General features: G+C 39.2%; 1 protein-coding gene across 3 annotated transcripts in view; it reads right to left on the reverse strand.

Annotated features, from left to right (window-relative positions):
- LOC126297792 (polyamine-transporting ATPase 13A3) overlaps positions 1–24,828 on the reverse strand; it is a 422,483-nt gene that overhangs the window by 46,284 nt on the left and 351,371 nt on the right. For all 3 annotated transcript variants that reach the window (XM_049988996.1, XM_049988997.1, XM_049988995.1), the window contains 3 exons: positions 24,254–24,454; positions 10,465–10,650; positions 6,259–6,393 (listed from right to left, as the gene is read on the reverse strand). In XM_049988996.1, the coding sequence (XP_049844953.1) occupies positions 6,259–6,393; positions 10,465–10,650; positions 24,254–24,454 (522 nt within the window). The remainder of the gene's footprint in view (positions 1–6,258; positions 6,394–10,464; positions 10,651–24,253; positions 24,455–24,828) is intronic.

Below are 24,828 nucleotides of genomic sequence, written 5' to 3' on the forward strand. Positions count from 1 at the left end.
TTTTCAGAGTCTTTCTTTCAATCAAATCCCAAGCATCTACAACCATGTAAGAACACTACTATAAATTCATTTGCTTGAAAAATGACAAAACGATTTCTACATTATCTTCTTCAACAAATAATAATCCACATAAAATTAGTATTCTATAAAGTCATTTTAGTGTTTCAGTAACATTAGAAGCCAAAAATTTTACTGTAAACACTCCATTTTCTGTCTCTAACAGTTCAGATGAAGGATGGGCTGGTGCATTAACCATTAAAAGTATGACTTTTCCTTGTTTATCAATTTTTTTTAAATATTTTTTTACTTCACGGATAAATTATGTTATACCAGTTAATGATTATCTCAGTGTCCATTCATGAACTTTTTTGGTTTTTATAAATTAAGAGAAACGTGATTTTTTTAAGAACCTGGAGGTTTTGGATTATCCAATGAGAGGCAAATGCATTTTATGAGTCCTGGTAGCATTTGTGCAAACTAATATTGTTGCTCACTCTTTACTAGTTTTATGTTCTGGAGCTGTACACTCTTGCCAAGAAGCTAATGGTTTTGATGGTAATGATTTTCAATTTAATCTGGATTCATCAGCATTGTGAACAAAGTACAAGTCACAGTCATTTCTGTCCAATTCTTCTTTAAAACAATCTGTAAAAGACTTTGCTGCATCTACATCAGCTGACATTTTTTCACTTGTACTTCCAATTTGCAAATTCCATGATGAGATTTAAATCTGAACAACCATTTGTTACTTGCCACGAATGATTCGTCACCACATTTTCTTTTATTTAACTGTAATGCCTCTTCACAGAGCAAGGGAGCAGCTATCAACTGATCAGTTGATCATTTTTATAAAAGCCAACAATACAAAGCTCCTTTCCAATGTTCATTTTTTGGTTTCTTCCTTACTTTTTGATGTGTAATTCAAAACTGAATTGGTATTCTTCTTAATATTATCGCTTATCGTAGAACTATCTACACTATACTTATCAGCTAACTAATGACTAATTTCTCCTTGTTTTAATGAATCAATAATGTTTATTTTGTCTTTGAGCAGTAAAACCATGCTTTTGCACCATGACATTTTTAAGCACAGATATGATATGGTGCAGTGATTAGTAACTGTTTAACTCAAACATAATGAAATGCAGAGGGCAGAGATTGCATGGGGTGTGGGTAGGTTGAGCCAGTGCATGTCCATGCATGCACAGTCTAAACTACAAAGATATTTGCTCATGGCTGACAAGCAAGATATGTATGAATCCGTATCATTGAGGTCCAGATAATTGAGTCTCCACTGTAGTAAAATGAAATAATTCCAGCTTGTCCTTAATTATGCTTAAAAAAGTACCAGGTAATGCTTTACTGAAGGCAAATGCTTTGCATATTAAATCAAAAGCTTTCCTGATTGGACTACAGTGAAATAATAATTAACAAATATTTATTAAATGTGTTTCTGTGACAAACGCATATGGTCTGCATGAATGAATAATAAGAACATATGTATGTTTATGCTGGCATGATGTGGCAGTCAATGTTAAAAAAAGGGGGGAATACTATCATTTCATTTCAACTTCACGCATCTTAATTGAGGACTGATACACACATTGTGTAATCACGACAGCATTAGATGGGTTGGCTTTATGACAAAGCACATAAAAACATTTAACAAATCATGACCGGTAGCTAATTGTAAGAGCCACCTCATATTATAACAGTCAAATAAGATTAATACCGTACTGGATCATTATAGCCACCCACACCACTATGATTCATAGTGGAATGAATGCCCACATCTTATTTATTGTTTCAAGATCAATTTTGTGTCATATATAATGTAGTGTAACACTTAATTTAATAATTGATATGAGGGTGTTTGTCAGGCAACAAGTAAGTCGCACAACACAAAAATTTATGGTTTAAAACCAACAAAATATCAAAAGATTACCAAGAAATTGTAGTTCAGACAGTCATCGAACCGTTTTCCTGAATAATGGTAGGCTACCCAAGGAATGAGATCCAATTTGCTGTTGAAACAGACTGAAAGATGACTCTAAAAACTATAACTATTTTTTAGTTTCTTTAGTTCATGTTTCACATCACCCATGTCTGGTGAATCATGCAAACAAACCTGTATTACACTGACCAGTGTACTTCTGTCTAATTTCTTTAAATGTAGTAACAAGTTACACTTGCATCAGTGCATCAAACATACAGTTACTGCACTCTTTTTCAGATTTAATGAGAGAGAGAAGAGAGAGAGAGAGAGAGAGAGAGAGAGAGAGAGAGAGAGAGAGAGAGAGAGAGGGGGGGGGGGGCATGGAGGGGGGGGGGGGGAGGGAGGAAGCCACAGGCTTGCAAGGGAACCACATTGAATGTATTCTCAAATTTTAATGGTCTTGTGGCAAAATTTTCTTGGGTTTCTTGTCATGTCAATTTACAGTGAGTCTTTGATGTTTCAGATGACATATATTCTCCTTCCATCTTCTGGCTGAGTGCTGGTGTCTCACAGACCATCTCCTTATATAATAGTTGGCAACTTTTGACATGTAAATGCCTGCAATGGTTGCACCTCATCAAGTTAACCACCACCAGTCCCAATGTTTATGATGTCAGAAGCTCGGGCCTCACTGTTTTCACTATCCCATGAAATGCAGATGTCCCTTCCACTTTATTGCTTCCAATGGAGGTTTCCAAGATGCATTGAGGGCAAAGCCCCTAACACATCAGATTTGGTGACTGTAGAAACCACTCACTGGACAGATATCAGACGTATTCTTGAAAATGAACTTGTGCTACTCCATTAAGCTGCACTCAGTCCATATCACTTTACCATCCCGGTGGAGCCTTACAGCATTTATATGATCAATGAAACATACACAGAGTCACAAAATGCTTGTCTATTGTAAAACTTCCTACATTCACAATGAATGCAACAAGCCCCAGATATATGAAGCACAATGGTATCTTTCATGCTGCAATTTTTTTCATTTTTTGTGTTTGCACTGGGATGGAAAATGGACTCAATTCCTTTGTTGTTTAGAGCTTTGCAGATTTTTGCACTGGCTGCATCAGCATATGGTAGGTAGGCAATTGTGTATTGAACCAAGGGCCTAGAAACAACGGAGAGGTTTTGTCCCGCCATAGCCCTCTGTGGTTCACCAGGACACAGCAGTCCACCCACCTCACTGCCGCCCCACACATAACCCAGGGTTATTGTGCAGTTTGGCCCTACCTCCCCCCCCCCCCCCCCTCCCCCTAAGAACCGTCTCATACCAGGAGACAGGATTTGCACATCAATTGGAGACACAGTGTAACTGAGGTGGAATAAGGGGAACCAGCCCACAGTTGCTGAGGCAGATGGAAAACTGCCTTAAAAACCATCCACAGGCTGGCCAACACACTGGATCTTGACACAAATCTGCTGGACGGTTTCATGCTGGGTGCCGGCACGCCTTCCTGCTAGGTAGGCAATTCTCTAGTTTCTTTCTCTGTTCTTGTTTATACATCTGTGTACATACAGCGCCTTCTGAATACCTTCCTTCCTACAGCTATTAGAAGCTAAAGTCTATTCTAGATATTCCAGTTCCATCAGTACATTCTCCTCACCACATGTAGTTCTCACCTTTGCATCAGTGTCATCAGGCACGAAGCTCACTGTTAATGGCAGGTTGTCACTAGTAGTTACAATTTTGTGCAAATGACCATCAGGATTCTGCATATAGACATCCAGAAACAGGAGCTTGTTGATCTCAAACCTCCATGTTGAATTCGTCATTTCTGTTAATTTCATTTAGGGGTTGACAAATTTATCTAGTGACTCCCTTCCATGTTGCCACACCATGAATGGGTGTGGCCTTGTAATCTCTCCAGATTTCTTCATGCAGAATTTTGCCACTGCAAGTGAGCCCATTCGAACCCCATCAACTTGCTCATAGTAGTTCCTAACATCACAGACATAGGGGCACTGCTGCCGGTTGGTTTAAATGTTTCATAATCTTTTTCACTAGCCCAGAGGAGTCCAGGATTGTAGTCATATTCCTTGTGATTATAGATGCTACATCCCAATCAATTTTCTTGTCGACTGGATAATTTAGAACTGCTGCCATCTTCCCCATAAAGTCAGTTTTGTAGAGGATAGTGAAAGGGGCTTTTCCCTCAGTGCAACTAGGCAACCTGTTCTGGAAGCAATAAGACCAGAGTGACAGACTGCATATTGTGGGAGAGCAATGGACAGCGAGCCTGAGATGCCGGGCATACAAGCGTGGGACTACATGGTGCTTAAATTGTTGTAGAGTGGTCAGTGCCAGGATTTAAATGTCAACTATGGCCAATGACTATATAGGGAGACGGACTGTGAGACACTGACACTTCATCAGAATATGAAAGAAAGTACATACCTCCATTGCAGACTAACTGCAAATTGACACAGCAAAAAATGTGAGAAGATTGTCCACTGAGAGCCAAACTGCACAATACCCTGAAAGAGTGGTTCAGAGTGGGGCGGCAGAAGGGTGAAGTTGACTGCGGTGGTTGTCGTGGGGTTGTGGACCACTGCGGCTGCGGTAGGGACAGAGCCTCTCCATCGTTTCTAGGCCCCCCATTCATCTACATCTACATGGTTACTCTGCAATTCACACTTAAGTGCCTGGCAGAGGGTTCATCGAACCATTTTCATACTACTTCTCTACCATTCCACTCTTGAATGGTCGCGGGAAAAAGGAAAACCTAAGTCTTTCTGTTTGAGCTCTGATTGCTATTATTTTATTATGATGATCATTTCTCCCTACGTAAGTGGGTGTCAACAAAATATTTTCCAATTTGGAAGAGAAAGTGATTGAAATTTGATAAATAGATCTCACCGCAAAGAAAACTGCCTTTCCAGAATGAGATTTTCACTCTGCAGCGGAGGGTGCGCTGATATGAAACTTCCTGGCAGATTAAAACTGTGAGCCCGATTGAGAGGTAGGAGACGAGATACTGGCATAAGTAAAGCTGTGAGGACCGGGCGTGAGTCGTGCTTCGGTAGCTCAGATGGTAGAGCACTTGCCCACGAAAGGCAAAGGTCCCGAGTTCGAGTCTCGGTCGGGCACACAGTTTTAATCTGCCAGGAAGTTTCAAAACTGCCTTTGTTTCAGTGACTGCCACCCCAACTCACGCAACATATCAGTGACACTCTTACCCCTATTGCGCGATAACACGAAACGAGCTACCCTTCTTTGCACTTTTTTGATGTCCTCCGTCAATCCTACCTGGTAAGGATCCCAGGCCGTGCAGCAATATTCCAGCAGAGGACAGACAATACAATACAATGCAATACAATACAAGCTGTGTCACAATGTACACATGACTAAGAGTGCTGGGTCACTCCCTTACGAAATAATTAAACAAAGAAGCAACGAAAGTTTGTCAAAATATTATGATGCTTTAAACCCAACAGACCATTCAACGTGTTCTGTATACTACTTTTTTTGTATTTCCACTATCTCCAGTACACTCAAATCCTGGCCCTATTCTTTTCTATGAAGGATTATAAAATTTTCAGCAAGACTATGCCCCGCTTCCCGTGCATGTGAGGTTAATGCAGATTTGGCATTTGTTAAATTTAGATGTTCCTGGAACTCTTTAACTGAAGGACCTACCGGTTTGTCCTATGTATTTTTTTGGGCAATCATTGCATTAGTTACAGTAAATATCCACTGAATTACATTTGTCACAGGATATAGTTTCCCTATGTCCATGTTATGGATTAATGTATTGTTGCGAGTTAAGTCTGCATATAATGTTTATATAATAGCACGAATTGGCAATACGGTTTATAATACTATTTCATTTCTTAAATATGTACATTTCACCTGAATTTGTGGCTGTAAGCCATGAAACCACTAGTGTGCTCAATTAAAACCAAGTTATACCAGCTGTCAGCAGGGTTTTCATTCATCATGACCTTCAGCTGCTGCAGATGCCCTGCATGAAAATTGTTTGTAAATCTAATGAAAAACAGATGCTTGTGAAAAGTGATGTTCATATAATTAGAAATGCCAGCTTCTGTACCTAAAATTGGCTAATCTGTAACTATGACCTTGCAGAAGGTATCAATTTGCACTTATGAACAGATCAGTTGCATGTAACAAAGAGGGTTTACAGCTTAAGGAGTGACTAACAGACTGTCTGATGACACAATAAAATTAATAGCCACTTTGAGAGTAAATATTCTCACAGAAAGAAACAAGAAAGAAAACTTAGCCAAACAAAACTCACATCTATGTCAGAGTCCTTTCCAGCAGAGGTGTATCTTCCTTTGGGTGGCTTAACTACTGTTGGAAATAACATATCAAACTTTGAAGTATCTTCAATGTCATGCTCTTCCAGCTGCCATCCTGTTGACTCAAACATCTGGAAATGATAAAAGTGCAATATATTCAACGGTCTTCAATTAAAGTTAGATTAGAATATCATCAGTAAGGGTAAAGCAGTATTTTCATTCCAATAATTAAAATAATAATTCCATAAAAAGTTAATCTGTCATCAACCCAAGAGTTTTAACATCACTGTGTTTTACTAGGGATGGGCCTATTACAGGTGGTATGCCATTTCCTTCCTAGGACCTTTGAAGCTCGAACTGACTTACTCAGCCAGTAATTGGGGGACCTAAAGTTTAATGTGAATTAAAAGCCATGGTGCACCTTGGCACTTTTCACATTAACAAACACTACCAGCGGTGAAAGAAGTGAAGAATGGCATATGAAATTTTTGGACTGATTGGGGGCCACACACAAGACCTTGGATCCATAGTCTGGCACTTTACCACAATACATGTATATCAATCGTTAATATTTTTTCCAAGAATGAAATCTTTTCTGAAACTAAAAGTGAGATAAAAAAATGATGGTACTCCTCACGAAATAAACACTAGTAACAAAGATAGAAATTTGAAGAGTCATGTTGTAAGCAGAGAGAAGAACCTGCTTATTATCTTCCAACCATCATTTCCATTGGTATTTATTTTGTATTTTATACAATTGCCAGTCAGTTTTATCCTACTCTGACTTGAGCATGAAGATATGTTTTTCTAAGCTTTTAAACCTCTGCTACAAAATAATATTCCAACATATGAAGTTTGTTAGCAACAATCCACCACCATTTGAAAACAATGGTAACATTCATATAACACTTGAAGGAGAAATCTATAATCTTTTATGAAGACAAGTCATTGTTTAACATTGTTACCGAGAACCTGGAAAAGTAGTTAACCAATCTGCTTCAAATTTTTACACGATACTCTAATAAACATTCAGACAGACACAGGCTACATATTTTCTAACATATATGGAATGTAAAGATATATTGGCAAAAATCTCCAATTTCCTTGACCTATTTACTTAAAATATTTTACACAATACTCTAATAATCTTTGGATGAACATAAGCTACATTATAAACTCTCTCTCTCTCTCTCTCTCTCCCTCCCTTCCCTCCCCCCCCCCTCCCTCCTATCTAATAAAACCAATCTTCAAAACTACTACACAAATTTTCATGGGATTTTCACAAGTAACTTTAACACAGATTGGAGGCAAGATATAGGTTTTATTTAATCACAATTGGAACAGGAAATAAGAAGATATCTTAATTTAAAGTTTTATCTAAAATCATCTGCTCAGCTTAGTAGTTCAGATGTTTAACCATCACAAAATAATACAGCAAAGAACCAATAGACAGTGCTTTCAAGTTTTTTTTTTAACTCAGTGACAGGTATGTTTTCTGAACTGTATGTCAGTATGTTTTCTGAACGGTATGTCAGTACAGAATTAAGCACAACAATCTTTTCTTTATGAATACAAACTAACAGCGAATTTACTTGGCTAGTATATATAGATTTACTGCTTTCAATTTCTGTATTAAAAACATAATGACACAGATTTCCTTTTTTTAATAGGTTTCATTTATATTCTTTGCTACAAAAAGCATTTTGTTTACAAATAAAAATGCCTAGAAAATGATTGAGATTTTCTGAATACACCAGAAGAGCTAAATGACTGAGTGTATGCAGTCTAAAGCTTCAATTGAAGATCACATTAGGCAAGGCTTGCTGCAGCCTGAGAACATCAGGCTTTAACTCGCTCTTTGGAAACTCCCTCCAAAGGTGAGGCATGACGTAACTCTGATCAAGAGCATCATTCATTATCTTGTTTCTCAGAACCCTTCACTCACAGCGGTTTAAGTTACTTCTCTCCATCATCACAGAAGCAGAAATTTTGACAGGAAGTGGCCCCAGCAAGCTAGTTTTCATACCATGAATTCTGTTTACATCAAACAATTTACCATTTGACTTTAAACATGTACAATTCCACTGAGCTTATGTTATCTCATGGCCTTAGACAAAGTATAAAGCCAGGTGCTGTATGTTGTGGTCATTGATCTCAGTGCCCGTTTGTTTTTGCATGTTCATCTCTATGTGGCAACTTCCCATGTTAGTTCAGTTCAATTCAATTCAATTCAATAGTAAAACAAATAAGCTCTTTGTTCATACTATTCCTCAGCACAACACAGGCTGGAAATGGCCAAATAAATTAGGAAGGGTTGTTGCATGGTATCTTTCTCATTACATAAAAAGTGTCCACTCACAATTTCATTAGTAATAGTATTGGCATTGGTCAGAAACTTGCATTCTTTTAGAAACACACAGTATGTTATATTAAAAATCATTTTTTTTCTCTAAAATGGAAAACATGTGATTTGAAAAACAAGACTTACAGAAGTTTTGAAAAAATTGTATATTAACCAATTTGTGTTACAGTACACATTTGTGCCAGATAGCAATAGTACAACCTGCACGAAGCTGAATCTGCAAGATGAACTCACTGTTTAATAAATAAAGAGGAATGGCTGTAAAAGCTACTCAATATTTTACTTGTAGTGATGGTGTAACCAAGGCACTAACTCTCGTCTGTGTACTGCCTTAATTGAATGCACAGCTGGCTTCAACTCTACTATGAATATAATACAAATGATGAGCCTGAAAACATGATTCTTTTTATTTTTTATTTTATTTCATTGTCTGGATGAGGCACAAATAAAAATTTCTTGTTGCACTTGTTGTTAATTACAAAAGGATTACTCAATGAAGTAAAATAATTTTATTAAGCATAAAATTAACATTAAATTTATTTTAGAAAGAAATGGTTTATAGACCTGATGATATGGCAAGTTCCAAAAAGAGAGATGGTTGTGTACGAGAAAGATTGTCCTCTGTGCCACTTTCATACAGAAATAAATAATAATAGCAATATTAAATTTCATTTTAGCCTTAAGAATATGAAATGGCTGTTCAGACATAATATATAATATTAGCATGCATTGGTAGCAATTTCATATGTTACAAAGGGACAATTGAAAAATAGTTACATGAATTTTTATGGATGTGGAAAAAAGGAAAGTAGTTAGCTTGAAAATTTATAATGCGTATAGTTTTGCATAACTGTGCTTGCATAAATATGGACAATCAATGTAGGACAGGGCTAATCTGTGAATGTTGTTTACCGCAGAAAGAAAATGGATTTTTTGCTATACACCCATTGTCTGCAAACATTTTACAAGTCGTGAGCTTTGTGTGTGATTATTAAATTTGTGTGAAATTTGGTGGTAGATTCTGATTTTATACTAAATATGATAGCTGAAAAACCTTTAATAATGTGGTTATTCATGAACAAGAAGCTTTTAAGCTCATATGAGGCAACCATTAATCGAATTTGTAACCACCTAATGGCAGTTTCTGTGGCATATTTATTAGTTCCTCCGAGTCTAGGGGTTCCTAAACTGTCAAAATAATACTGACAGCTGCTTTCAAATTTTGTACAGTTGAAATTCTCAGTTGTTCACGTAAGACAGAATGGATCCTCTAACTCAAGAGCAGAGCACATGCTAAAACTGTGGGCTGGACTGGGACTCAAGCCTGCAACCTTGCTTTTTGCAGTCGGTGTGCTACAAATGCTAATATCTGTGATTGCAGAAAGATATGTAAATAGCACAGTTTTAATAGCAGAAATGGAACAACTACTGGAAATACAACACCATATACAGTGGCAAAACAGCTTCAGTGGCACTGTTACAGTGACATTCCTATCTCTATCACTGTCATTTCCTTTACAATAAATTAATGTTAATGTTCATTACAGACTTTTCGGAAGTTTTCTGAGAGATTAAAGAAATGACTGGCCTGTAAACACAAAGGGAAAATGAACACAAGCTATAGGTTAGAACAGAGAGTTTGAAGTTGCTAAGGTTTATGAACAGTACATCACTATTACAATTTACCACATCAACACTGTTACACACAATTATAGATATAAATCAAATAGTTGAATGAAAACTGGAGAGGTCGGATTTCTTTTGTCACTTAACAGCTAATAATAATGTCAAAGTGTGACAAGTATACGGTAATGCATGATTAAATTATAATAAGCCATACCTTGAGATCTAAGGGTTCACCAGAAAGGTCACCATCAATTATTGTCAGAGAGTGACATGTAGCCATTCCAAACACAAATTCATCATTATTCAAACATGAGACAGCTCTCTGAGGTGTCAAGAATGTACTGTTTTGTACTGGTACAACACCCCACATATCCAGACCATCTTCTGTCAATGTTCCTGTCTGAAAAATAGTAATAAACATCAAGAAACAAAACACCTCTGGACCTGCAATAATCCATATTTCCTGCAATTTTTTAACATGAAGTAAGGAATTGTAAGTAATAATAACAACTCATTACATAATCAAGAGAGACAAATTTATGTCTTACATGCAAATGTCTGTATTGAATACAACCATACATTTCAATCTGTGGCTTGATCAACAAAAATATATTTCAAAGAAGAATGTGCTCAAACTGCTCCCGTATGTGACTTCCAAAATGTAATTTACTAATGTAATTCATTGTATCATATATACATTGTGATATTTTGGACGTGGCAGGAAGAAAGAAGGAATATTAAGAGTTAGCATCCTGTCAATGATAAGGTCATTAGAGATGAGATAATAAGTTCAGTTTGGGGAAGGATGGGAAAGGAAGTCAGCTGTGCCCATCCCAGCAATCTCCATGAAAGATTTTAAGGTAATCACAGAAAACCTAAACCTGGATAGCCAAACAAGGCTCTGGACCACTATCCTTCCAAATTTGAATCCAATGTCTTAACACTAGATAACCTGCTTGGTGAGAAGTGACAAATAATTTTCTCACAGTGTTTGGCTGGATTCGGGTTACACCACAGTCCCATTACGTTGAGTGAGTTCCATATAAATGCAGTGGAATAATATCAGTTACATACTGAGGAATGAGTGCAACATTCTCTTACTGTGTTAAATGCAGTCTGTATTATACGAAACTAGTGCATAACGGAGAGTAAGTTCAGTGCAAGACTTATTTCTGGGCTACTTTGCCACACTAAAAATTGTGACAATATACTTCCAATTTTAGTTATAATTGGTGACCATAGACTGCATGAGAAGGTACTCTGTGCTGCTGATGGTTCAAAACAAAGTTTTCTTTAGATGTAATTTTGAGTCGTCAGTCATGGTTGGTTGTAACTTATTGTAGTAATGGCACATCAAGGGTTAGGGGAGAATGCAATACCTAGAGCATAATGTACCTAGGACCACACAACATTTTCTGGTTGGTATTTCAGTCTTGTGATTGATTTTAGAATCATATGCAGCAATGCGCACTAGAGATCAGCTTAAGCAGTTTCTGCCATTTTCTACAGTTTTTATTGTTGCTAGACATGAAGTTGTGTTTCTTGCAGCACTTGCAAATATTTTGAGTTTCCTACGTGTAAGTGCTGTATAATATATTACAGCAATTTGAAATATATTATTAATTCTTTAGTTACAGAATTTTATGTTAAGTAAAATTCTACATATTTTTAAAACTAGGTATAGGAGCACCATTCTGTACCTTGAAACAGAAGGAGGTCTTTTACAATGGAACATGGGACATTTGCAAATTACCTGAGTTTCGTTAATGTTTTAACATTTTTACCTGTCTTGAAAATGGGAATTTGTTTCAATTTCCAATAGCTTCAGTTGTTAAGCATATTTAACCTGTAACTAAAGTCTGATAATACTTCTGCTTAATCTGGTTTCACTTACTGATTACTGGTGTGTAATTGAGTATAAATGTAACAGCAAGATCACTTAATACAGCACTGACACAATTTTCTCGACTGTAACACTTGTCAATTTCAATATAATATTTGTTCCTAGGTACATGGCCATGTTGTACCTTGGAATATGTTTTTACATTTGGAACAGCCTTAATTACTGGAGTAATTTTTGTAATTTCAGAAAAGGACTGCAGCATATAAAAAGTGAATGTAATCATTTAAAAATGGAATAAGAAACTATATTAAACTTCTACTACAGAGCTGGCTAGAGTTGAAAGTCTGAAATGAGTACCAGTGTACAACACTCTCCCCTATTTGACCTAGACATCATCAAATTACTTGCTGCAAAACAGATGTTGAATGGCTTAGGTAATGAAGAACATACAGAGTCCAGTCACATTAATGTGATCACCTTCAAAAGCTCGAATAACCACCTTTCGCAGCACGAACATGCAGGAAGAGGGTCAGTGAGGTTCTAGAAGGTACTGACAAAGATGTGGAGTCATGACAACTCAAATGCCATGGCCAGTTGCACTGGGATTCACAGCTGAGGATCCATGGCACATGCAGCCCCGCAGAGGTGGTCCCACAGATTCTTGGCTGGGTTTAAATGTGGCCATGGGAGTATGGTACACTCATCCTGATGCTCTTTGAACCACTAACACACACTGTGAGCTGTGCGACACATTGCACTGTCCTGTTGGTAGATGGTGTTGTGCTCAGGAAAAACAAACTGTGTGTAGTGGTGGACATGGCCTCCAAGGATAGATGCAAACATGTGTTGACCCACTATGCCCTTCAGAATGATGAGATCACCCAGGAAATGTCATGAATACATTCGCCAGACCATAACACTCCTTCTTCCAGCCTGGACAATTCTGATGATTGTTGCACTACACCAAAGGCCATCTGTCTGATGAAGCACAAAATGTGATTCATCTGAAAAAGGCAACCTGTCACCACTCAGTGGACATCCACTTGTGGTTCTGGCATGAAAATTCTGGTCTTCATCGCTGATGAACAGCAGTCAGCTTGGGGGCATGAACCAGATATCTGCTGCAGAGCCCCATAGACAGCAATGTCTGCTGAACGGTCATTGTGGAGACACTGCAGGTAGCCCCTTGGTTCACCTGGGTGGTCATTCGCTCAACAGTTGCACCTCCATTCACCTGTATACATCTCCACAATCGTCATTTGCACCTGTCATCTATGGCCCTTGATTCACCATAGGTGCTACAGTGCCTGTTTTGGATAGTGCCGTTTTGTCATGCACAGTATACTTAAACCAAGATGGCATATGAACAGTTTACAAACTTAGCCATTTCAGAAATGCTTTCACCATTGGCCCAAAAGCAAATGATCATGCCCTTTTGTATGTCAGATTAATGGCTCCGTCTTTCACATTACGACAACAGCTGCACTGTTTCCTGCATCCCAGACACATTTTATATACCCTCCACTGCTAGAGCTGCCACCTATCATTTGTGTGTGGTTATTGCACATGGATGTCCAACATAGGCGGTGGTCACATTGGTGTGACTAGCTCCTGTAATTTCAGTTGTACTAATGTGTCTGAAAGTGTGTACTGTTATTATTAGACTAAGGGAAGGATGGTCATGAAAAGCGGTTATACATAATTTTGAAATGCAACAAGCACCACGTATTGCCTCACTCATTCAGTCATGAACATTACTGTTTAACTGTTCTTGATACTGAATTTTGGATTTAAAAAAGGAAAGAAACAAAGAAAGAAAAACATGCTGCCCCACTACACTGGGGTTTTGTTAACATTCTTCTACTTGAATAGGATGTTGAGTGGTGATTTCACACTTATATGTGTAGGCTTCCACAGCTGTTGTCACGGTCAGTGAAATTATTTAAGTCATGTGATCACATTATCAATATTTAAAATTATCCAACATTTTGGACACTGTTGCAAATGGCCTTACTCAGGGTGTTTTGGTTACTGCTGAATGAGAAAAATTTTACTTCTTCTATACTAGTGGAAGAAGCTATTTTCATGATTTGATAGGGTATTGAGAATGGGGAGGGGAGGGTGGGGGGACTATAGGACATCATTTATTGGTATTTACTTTATTTCTTGTTAATGGTAGAAATGGACTTACTTGATTGCAGTTTGCTTTATTTCTTGCCATTGGTGCAAATAAGAGAATGGGAAATGGTCGGTACTTGTGACGTAGTGCTGTTTTCTTGCTGCCTCATGGCGGCTGAGGCGTGCCAGTTCTCTGTGTACCTATGGCTGCTGTGATCTCCCACATACCTGCGTGAGCTCCTTTGTTTGAGCTGTTGTCCCATAGCACTGTTACTTCTGGCAACCAAGATGCTGAAAATCTGTCCTGTCTTCTCTACTCAGGTTAAAGGGTCACTTGTCTATTACTACTGCCTCTCTAACCTTCCTCACAAGGTACGTGGCTGTTTTCCTAGTTTGTGGGCTTCTTCAAATATTACTTTTATGCCACACTTGTCCTGGTGTTCCACCACCACTGATTTGGAGTGTTATCTTAAGACAAATGTATCTTTCATGTTAAGACATCTGTGTGCTAATTGGTCACCTTGCCTTGCATACATACACTAGATCACATTTGCAGTCGATTTCATAGACTCCAGCAGTATGTAGCATGTCAACTGCATCTTTTGATGAACCAAGACATCTTTTACTTTGTTGCTGTTTGGAAAATTGGCTTGATACCTAATCGGCAGAGAGTTTTGCCCACATGTTCGGCAACCCCTTGTATGTATGGTAATTGGGTACTGTTTTGAGCTTCCTATTGCTCTCTCCTTCTCCTTTTGTCTTCATCATTTGTTTACATAATTTTGCCTAACATCTTCATCCCATAACCACTGGCTCCAAAGATGAACCCAAGATTTCCTAGTTCTGCCTTCAGATGTTCTTCATTGCTGATCCTGTGGGACCTCTTGGTTAACGTGTACAGGGTGGATTTTTTTTGCATAGGGTGATGGTGGAAGGAGGCATATAGGTACCTGTCCATGTTGGTGGTTTTCCTATCTACACTGTGGATAACTTTACCATTAGGCTTTCAATAAACTTCGATGTCAAGGAAGGGCAGCACCTCAATCTTTTCTGTCCCCATAGTAAACTGGATTTTGCTGTGCTGCTGATTGAGATGTTGGTGGAAGTCCTGTACCTCTTCTTGTCCATGTGTCCAGATAACAATGACACACTTATTAAAATATTCCCAGCTATTTTGCCAAAATCAGATGACTTTCATGTTGGAACCAAACATTTCGCGGCCATCTACAGGACACACCTACAAGAGGTTTTTAGCTTTTCAAATGTCTGACACACACACTGGCTCACTATTGAATACAGTAAAGCACACTCCCACACAGAAGCATGAAGTCACATGTTTCAAAAACTTGAGCACAATTGGTCACTGTCGGCTCCTGTCATCAGTTACTGCTGTCACCGTATGGTGGAAGATGGGTACACATCTTTTCCAGCTCTGGAATCCAGATATCATTCAGTTTCACATCCTTCTCCTTCCAATTAAAATTATTAATGTGTTTAGTAATCTCTATTGCCTCTCTGTACAGTCTCTCATAATACCAAGTTTGCATGCATGGCCATCCACAGCAAGCACAGAAATATTTGTTTTGTAAATAAAAAATGCCTTCTCTTGCTGAACTGTATTTTATTCTCCCAGACGCATTTCACCTTTTCTAACTCTAAGGCACCATCAGTGGAATCTATACAGTTATGATACATTTTAATTTTGATATGTATTATTTGTGGATTATAAAACAGTTCACTTCTTGCTTTTTATGTAAATAAGTGATTACTTACAGTTCTTCGTGTTTTTAGTTGGCATCTGCATTTCCTCTCATCTGGTCACATACTGGAGGTCACACTACTGCTCTATTTATGAAACATAAGCATTATGTGCTTATGTTTCATAAAAAAGCCAGATGAGAGGAAATGCAGATACCAACTAAAAATGTGAAGAACTGTACGTAATCACTTACTTACTTAAAAAGCGAGAAGTGAACTGTTTTATAATCTATGAATAATACATACCAAAAGAAAAGTGTGTCATAACTGTATCATTATAGATCCCACCGATGAGGCGTTAAAGTGAAAAAAGGCGAAACACACCTGGGAGAATAAAATACAGTGCGGCAAGAGAAGGCATTTTTTATTTATTTAAAAAACAAATATTTCATAATACCACTTGTGGCCGCCAGTACATGAGTCTTATCATATCATATCCAGTTGCCTCCTGGCTGCAAATCATGTTCCGCAACAGCTGATCTGCCTGTTTCTCCCCTTTTAGCATCTGCTTTTCCTACAATTAACTTCATGTGGTCACTCCACTTTAGATCATTCTGGATAGTTACTCCTAGGTATTCAATGGTTGTTACTGTTTCCAGTGATTTTTCATTACAAAGATAATAAATTGCCTTAAGTGGTCAGCATAGCTGACTATCTCACAGAGGACCCTGATTCAATTCCTGGTACTGAGAGGAGTTTTATTAGGTGGAAGGACTGGAACAGGGTGCTCTCAGTCCCGTGATGCCAACTGAACAGCTACTTGACTGAGTAGTAGCAGCTCCAGGTCACAAAGACTGATAATGGCCAGGAGAGCAGTGTGTTGAGCCCACACCCCTCCATACTGCATCCAGACGCCACTGATGGGTGTCCAGTAAAAATGGGCTATAAACTGCATACCTTAAAAGCTATGAGCACTTGTTCATATTTGCTACTGTGAAACACATCGCTTCTGATTAAAAAAGTTCTCATAGTTCTTATGATATCCATTTTACAGCCCATGTTTACTTGACAATTTTTTATTGTTTTGATCCACAATACCACCTCCCAAAATATAGAAAAGGTCTGTTAAATGCAAACAAACTTGATAAAACAGTTGAAGATGAGATGCAACATACGAAACTGCAAGATGAATTTGACACAGTGCTGAATTTGACAGAGCACTGTTGATACAAGGCCTGTGAAGTAGACGACATTCCCTCAGGGTTATTGAAGTCCTTTGGACTATAACAAAACTGTTCCACTTGGTATGTAAATTCATGAGACAGGAAATATATCCTCAGACTTCAAGAAGCATGTTTTAGTGTTTTGAATGGTAGGCTGCTAGCAAATATTGATAAGTTCTGAAGTAGCTTCAAAGTCACACTTTATTAACACAGCACAGAAAGAATTACATTGAATTTAAGGTAGTTTCTGAATGGTAACCTTATGAATGGTACAACTGAATGGGATCCTTCTGACCTGGTAATGCTGCAGATGAGGAAGAGCAGTGTTAACTGACATCCATAGAGAAATGGTGATTCCCCTGGACGATGTACGCTGCCCCTGGAATGTGGGCCCCAAGGTTGTGAAGTGATTTGTGGAGAGAGAATGGATGAAGAGGGCATGGCCTGAAAATGAGAACAAAAGCGCAAGACTGTCGTGGGGGTGATGAGGGTACAAAATGTTGTGCTGCCATCATAAGGGAGGCCGGCCATGGCTTAATCTCCTTGGTAAAGGTGCAAGGCATGGGGGTAGCATCAGGCATCACTGGAAAGGGTGGTAGGAGAGGTGAGGAGCCGGGAAAGGGAGGAGAATGCACCTGGAGGATGGAGACTGGTGCATCACATTGCCACAGGTGATGAAAAAGGCTCATGCCCGAAGGGCAAAGATCGACCTGGCATGGCGGAGGCACTGTAGGCACTGAAGACTTGTAGGAAGAGCACAACAGCAAGATGAGGAACACAACAGTGGGCCTGTGGTGGCAGACTTCCTGTGGGTCTCAAAGCAGTGCGTGAGGAGCATTATGAGAGGGGGGGCTGTTTGGAAGTAGAAAAGCTGGGATGTGATGTATGCTGGACAATGAAAGGAGGGCCAGTAGGGAAGCCCAGAGTGGCCAGAAGGTCATTGCCATGGCATGCATGGGAGCACTGGAGGTAGCAAAGAAGCCAGCACATAGTTGTAAGTGAGCCAGAAGACAGGAGGTACGGAATGTTGCAACACCCTCATAAGGGAGGCCAGCCACAGTTACACCTTCAAGGTGAAGATGTGAAGCACACGGGGGATGGCTTGACAGGCTCAGTCAAAGGGGAGTTGCATCTGGATGATGCGACTATGACGGTGATAAATGAGCCATCCATTGTGTGTTGATATTGCCTGCATGGAAGAAGGGAGTGGTCATATCACTAGAGAAAATGATGGAGGCAGCACAATGTCACATGGAATCCAGACATGAAATGGCACAAAGTGCTAAACCACCCTCGTGAGGAAGGCCGGCTATGGCAGTACCTTCGTGGCAAAGGCACAATGCATGGTGGCAGCATCGGATGAGGCTGGAGGAGGATGGCATCAGTGCAGGACATGGCAGCGCAAAAGTTCAGATGCTGGGATTGGGAATGTTGACTGTATGCTCATTATCATTCGATGTGCTGCACCACACTTTTACAGAAGGCTGACCATGGCTGCATCATCACAGGAGCAGCTTCAGGTGCACCTCAAGTGAGAACAGTAGTCAGATGATGGATGAGCCCTGATGCTGCGTGAAGAAGGTTGACTACAGCTGCATCCCACAGGCACAAAGTGCAGAAGCAGCGTCAAGTGCTGCTGAGGGAGGGGGAGGAGGAATGCAGATGTGAACTTTGGTGCTGGCTAGTGTGGTGTGCCACTCTCGTGACGAGAATCGATCATAGCTCCATCTTCTTACCGAAGGTGTGAAGCACCAGGTGCACCATCGGGCTCGTGGCCACAGGAGGGCAGTGGTCAGCTAGTAGATGAGGTCCACTGGAGTGGGCTGTACCACCTTTGTGTTGAAAGCTGTCCACGGCTGCATCTTCTCGGTGATGGTGCGAAGTGGCAACACAATATTGGGCAAAGTTGAAGGAAAGGGAGAGGACCGGGAAAGGGGGTGGAGAGAGGAGAGGGGGAAGGGGGAGTAGCCAGGTAGGACAACGATGGCAAACGATCCCTGGTGCTGCAAATTCTTTAGAAACTTATCCTCATCAACAACTTTCGGGCTGGAGCAATGCTACCCTCGAGAAGAGGTCTGGTCGTGGCTCTAATGTGCGGAGCAGTGGAAGCAGCGTTGGACAAAGCTGCACGGGAGGTCGCAACTGGGTGGTGGATAAGATCACATGCTGCAATTATCCAACTTCATTCTCACTGTCAATTTTAATGTCCTGATTGTTAGGCTGCATGCAAATAATGAGGATTTCCCAAATAATATGAAAGTAACGCTTTTTTAACACAGCGTGGAACGGACAAAGTTCAACATAGTTTCTGAAGGGTACAATGAAAGGGAACCTCCTGATCTGGTGATATGGCACAGCCAAGGGTCCATTGTGACCCGGGCCACGACATAGGTTTTGATGTTAGTCGACTGTGATGTGGGTCATGAGGGTAACTGCGATAGGTACTGAGTCTGAGGAAAGTCAGTGTGGGATGGTGGTAGGTCAGTGCTGGATAGGTTAAGACCCCAAAAATTACAACTGGCAAATCAATGCATCACAGCTGATGTGAGCTCCGAATGATTGGCTGTGACACAGGCATCAAGGCTGGAGCATGAGCTGGTGTACTGCTGCCTGCTTGCAGTCGAGGGCATCTTTATAGGCAGTGGGCAGAAGGATATTGTGCAGTGCTCAATGAGCACATCATGGAGGATGCAACATAGTCCCTGTGATGGCAGAACTGCTGTCACCAATGTGCACACTACTTGATAGTGAGGCAGGCACCCTTCGTGGCACTTAGCAGTGGTTGGCACATCAACAGGTGTATTACAGATTGTCTGCAGTAACATTTCCATGACACTCAGTGTACTAGTGATGCCTGGTGCACGACTGTCTCCAGTGGAGGAGTGCCTACAGTACTGGAGCAGGCCACCTGCTGGTTGCGGACATTGGTTGGTTTGGTTAGTTTGATTTTTAAAGGGTGGTCATCGATCCGCAGGCATTGTGCTGGAAACTGAAGTGACCAGAGTATGGCCAGGTACATGGCAAATGTACAGGTATGAATATTACAGAACTATCTGTCCAGTAAGTTATGGTTACAAAATACTGACACAATTTATTTACAAAAGAATGGAAAGACTGGTAGAAGCTGACATCAGGGAAGATCAGTTTGGGTTCTGGTAAAATGTGGCAACACAAGAGGCAATACTGATCCTGTGACTTATGTTAGAAGACTGACTGAAGCATTTACAAATTTAATTAAGACTTTCAACAAGTCAACAGGAATACACTTTTTGTAATTCTGAAGGCAGCAGGGGTAAAATATTGGAAGCAAAAAGTTATCTACAACTTGTACAGAAACCAGATCACAGTTATAAGAGTTGAAGAAAATGAAAAGGGGCCAGAAGTTGAGATGGGGTTGCAGTCTATCACCAATGTTACTCAAATCTGTACACTGAGCAAACATTAAAGGGAATTAATAAGAAATTTGGAAAAGGGAGAAGAAGTTAAAACTTTATGGTCTGCTGACTTGCCCACAAATGGCATAGGTACCAGGTTTGAGAACCAGTCCTGCACACAGTTTTGTTCTGCCAGGAAGTTGTGACACTGTCATTCTTTCAGAGGCAGCTAAGGACTTGTAAGATCAGCTGGACAGTGTCCTGAAAAGATATTATAAGATGAACAACAACAAAAATAAAACAAGTGTAATGGTTGTAGTAAAAATAAACCAGGCGATGCTGATGAAATTAGATTATGAAATGAGACATAAAAATAGTAGATGAGTTTTGCTATTTGGAAAACAAGATAGCTGCAGATGGTCAAAACAGAAGGGATATAAAATGCAGACATGCAAGAGCAAGACAGTTGTTCTTGAAAAAGAAAAAACATATTTTATCATCTAATATAAATTTAAGTTTTAGGAAATATTTTCTGAAACTATTTGTCTGGAGTGTAGCCTTATGTTGAGGTGAAACACTGATGATAATCAACATAGACAAGAGGAGAATAGAAGTTTTTGAAATGTGGTGTTACAGCAGAATGTTGAGGCAGAGCTTATCAGCTTGGCCTTTGGGACAAAGAATTCATGAATTTAGCGGACCATTTCTTGGGAGCTACCTGGTTTATCATGGTAGACACTTTATAAAATCCACCACGTTAGCAGTAATGACCAAAGCCCTATTTAGTAGAAGAGGCATCTATGGTCATAATCTTAGAAAAAATTGCCTCACTTCACAGTTACAAGATTTACAGTATTTTGCAAAAGAAATTGAATCAAGCACCTTCTCACCCCACTGCTGAACCGAGCTTCTGATGATGAAGCTGTATTAATAATGAAAACATTTAAAACACATATAAGGGAAGCTTTGAATAACATTTCCAGAGGAGATACTCTCACCAATTTTTTGAGCATATATAGATCCATATGAACGAAAGCAGCAACCCAACTGATCTGCATGGATGGAGGTATTGGACCCTTTCTGGCCCACACCAGTGGCCCTGAAACATTGGTAATGACCCTACTTCCAAGCTGGATGAGCAGTTTGTGACTGCACCTAATAGCACTCACCAGAATGTATACCTGCCAGCATCAGGGGCCTCTAAGGCCAGAAGCTGCTATTCATCAAGGTTACGGTTGCCAACGTCAAATGCAACCAGAACCAACTGTGGCCATAATGGCTCAGTAAATACATACAGCCAAGCCAGGAATCAGCTTCCAGGCTCCAGCAGTATCATAAGCAGACACACTTTCTCCCTGCACAGGTATCAGCCAGAGTAAAACAGCACCAGATATGACATGGGGCACAATCTGGGATCCCACAGAGGCAGAACAACTGTTCCATCCATGTAGGTTCCTACAACATCTACAGAGACCACTTCACCATCAGTACAGCCCACAGTAGAGGACATGCCACCCATCACATAGAATCATTACCAGTTATTCCACTGGTAGCTTCTCACTTAACTCACTGGTCATACCAGAAGATTGGTTGGCCAGTTAAACATGAGAGGGGACTTATATACCAACCTGACACTATGATGACATCAGTCAAAGAATCAGCAACTGCCTCTATCAGACAGATCACTGTAGCACCACTAGACCCAAGTCTCAAGGGGCCACCCCATCGGCACAGGCTGTGATAAATGGACAGCTGCTACAGCCTTCAGCAGAATGCATAGTGTCTTTGTTATGTGCTGTCACTGTTCTTACATTGTGGATCACTCATAACTTGATTAGTGTACAGTTTATATAGAGACTCAGGACTCTGATTTGCTTTTTTGTTGGTGGTCTTGAGTTGGTATTGTATGGGTTATGATTTATGTTACCTAATGAAGTTATTATCCCATTACTTAATGGAGAAATATATCCATGGTAGGGGCAGTTGACCATTCAGATTCAGCACAACTTGGAAATATAGAAAGGTCTTGATCACACAATTATTTTTAAGCAATATATGTTTCAAAATTTCATCAACAGAAAGAGGCTGTGGTACAAATAAATTAATGATCACAAACAGGCACATAAGTATGTACAGTAGAGGTCCATATACAGCATTTTCAGTTTTTACAATTAATATCATATTTACATTTAAATTTGAAAATTAAACAAAGGCCAGTAGATGATGCTAGCATTGATCATAGAAACAAAATAAAAGAGTAACCCAAACAAACCATTCTGTATGATGTCACTATACCAACAACTTCTTCACTACAATGTAAAATGTTATTTGTGATGTTACCCTACAATGCACATTTCTGGCTATGGAAATTCATCTAATGTCAACATATGAGTTTCTTCGCTATAAAAATAGCATGAACGTATATCTGTCACATTGTCCACAATGTTATGTTACAACATGTAGTTCCTCAGTATGTATACATAAAAAAAATATCCATTGTCAACAAAAGTTTTCCTTTTTATAAATAACATAGATGTCTTTTAATATAGTAAATCATTCTGAAGGAGTTGTTAGTATAGGGACATCGCACATAATGGTTTCTTTGTAAAATTACTCTTTCATTTCATTTCTATGGTCAATGCTAGCGTCATTTACCAGCCTTCATTTACTTCTCAGGTAGCTTATTAGCCACAGTCAGTGTGACAATAGTTCTCTTCAAACAGATAATGGCACAGTCAGATAATCTCATATGGAATGAGATCTGTATTATATCCTGTCTATGTGCTCACTTTTACAAACCTTTTACTAAAGTTTTATTTAAATTTTAGTATGATGTTGATTGCAAAAATTGAAAATTCTGTAAATGGATCACTAATGTGGATACTTAAGTATATATTTGTTATCATTAACTTCTTTGTATCACAGTTTTTGTTTGGTGATGAAATTTTGAAATGTGTAATGCTTAATAAAGAATTGTGTAATCAAGATCTTTTCATATTTCCATGTTATACTTAGGTTATTATCACCCCTGATAAAATAGATGGTCACTTTTATCAAAATACTACTGAAATAGTGTGGTTTCCACATATTGTTATTTGTAATACCTACAGTACTTGTACCTAAGTCATAAGCCTAGCCCTCAATAACACCAAGAGGTTGCCCAGTTATAGAATAAGCTTCCACTGTCTACAGTAACCCTATGGGGGGATGGGGAGTGGGTGTCAAAGTTTGGTCTTACAAGCAGACAGTGCTAGGTATGATACCAAAATTGAAAAAAAAGTTTGTGCGTAGTAAGATGACTGATCAGAGGTACAGGAAATGTGTTGTGTTAAATTGTTTGCACAAAAACAAGGGGAGAATTAATTCTACAAGACAATAACTCGTATCCACACAGAGCATGCCTAGAGAGCCAATAATTGGAGAACAACCATATCCAAACAATGGAGTGTCCTCCAAGGGCCCAGGATCTTACATCTCTGTAGCACTTGGGAGCTGCCTGATTTGTCCTGTTCACCCTGTGAATTCTACAAGAACTACAACTTGGTATTTGGAGACAGTAGATGTAGATATAAATAAAATTGATTCACAACCTCTATAAATATTTGCAACCACATTAAGTACCTTGTGTTAGGGTTTTTGTTGTAATTATTTTAATTTATTAATCAGTGTATGACTACAATTTGAAACAAAAAAAAAAAAAACATGTAACAGAAAAATTAAACAATGCAAATAAAACTGTCATTTTACCTTATCAAAACATACACAGTCTATTGCTCCTGCAATATTAATGTTTCGTGAGCTGATACAATAGATAGCTTTTTTTTCTAAGCGCTTTTGCGCATAAAAGCTACCAACTGTCATGGCAGCAGGTAATGCTGGTGGTACTACAACAGTAACAAGATCACATGCTTCCAAGATTAAGGCACTGACACTCAGTCCTCTCAATACCTGCAGAACAAAAAAATCCATATATTTGAATGTCATCTCAGGAAAATAAAAATGAGAATGATTTGCATATTGGAAAGTACAGAACAGTCTAGTACACACCATGAGATTCAATTTGTGCACATGCCAGAATATTAACACATCAAAATTAAATATTAATACAATACTGAGGTGTGGCAAAAGTGAGAGTTTTTTTATTTATGAAATGTCTGAAGAACAATGGAAAAGGGAAGGGAAGGGAAGGGAAAGGAGAAGAGAAGGGTTGGGCTATGAGAGGGAGGGTCAGCATGGGAAACAGATAGGAATATGTCACCAGAGAGAAATCACCTTTTGTGTAGGCAGGGATAGTTACACTCCTGGAAATGGAAAAAAGAACA

The sequence above is a fragment of the Schistocerca gregaria genome, chromosome X, assembly GCF_023897955.1.
Source record: "Schistocerca gregaria isolate iqSchGreg1 chromosome X, iqSchGreg1.2, whole genome shotgun sequence".
NCBI lineage: Eukaryota > Metazoa > Arthropoda > Insecta > Orthoptera > Acrididae > Schistocerca > Schistocerca gregaria.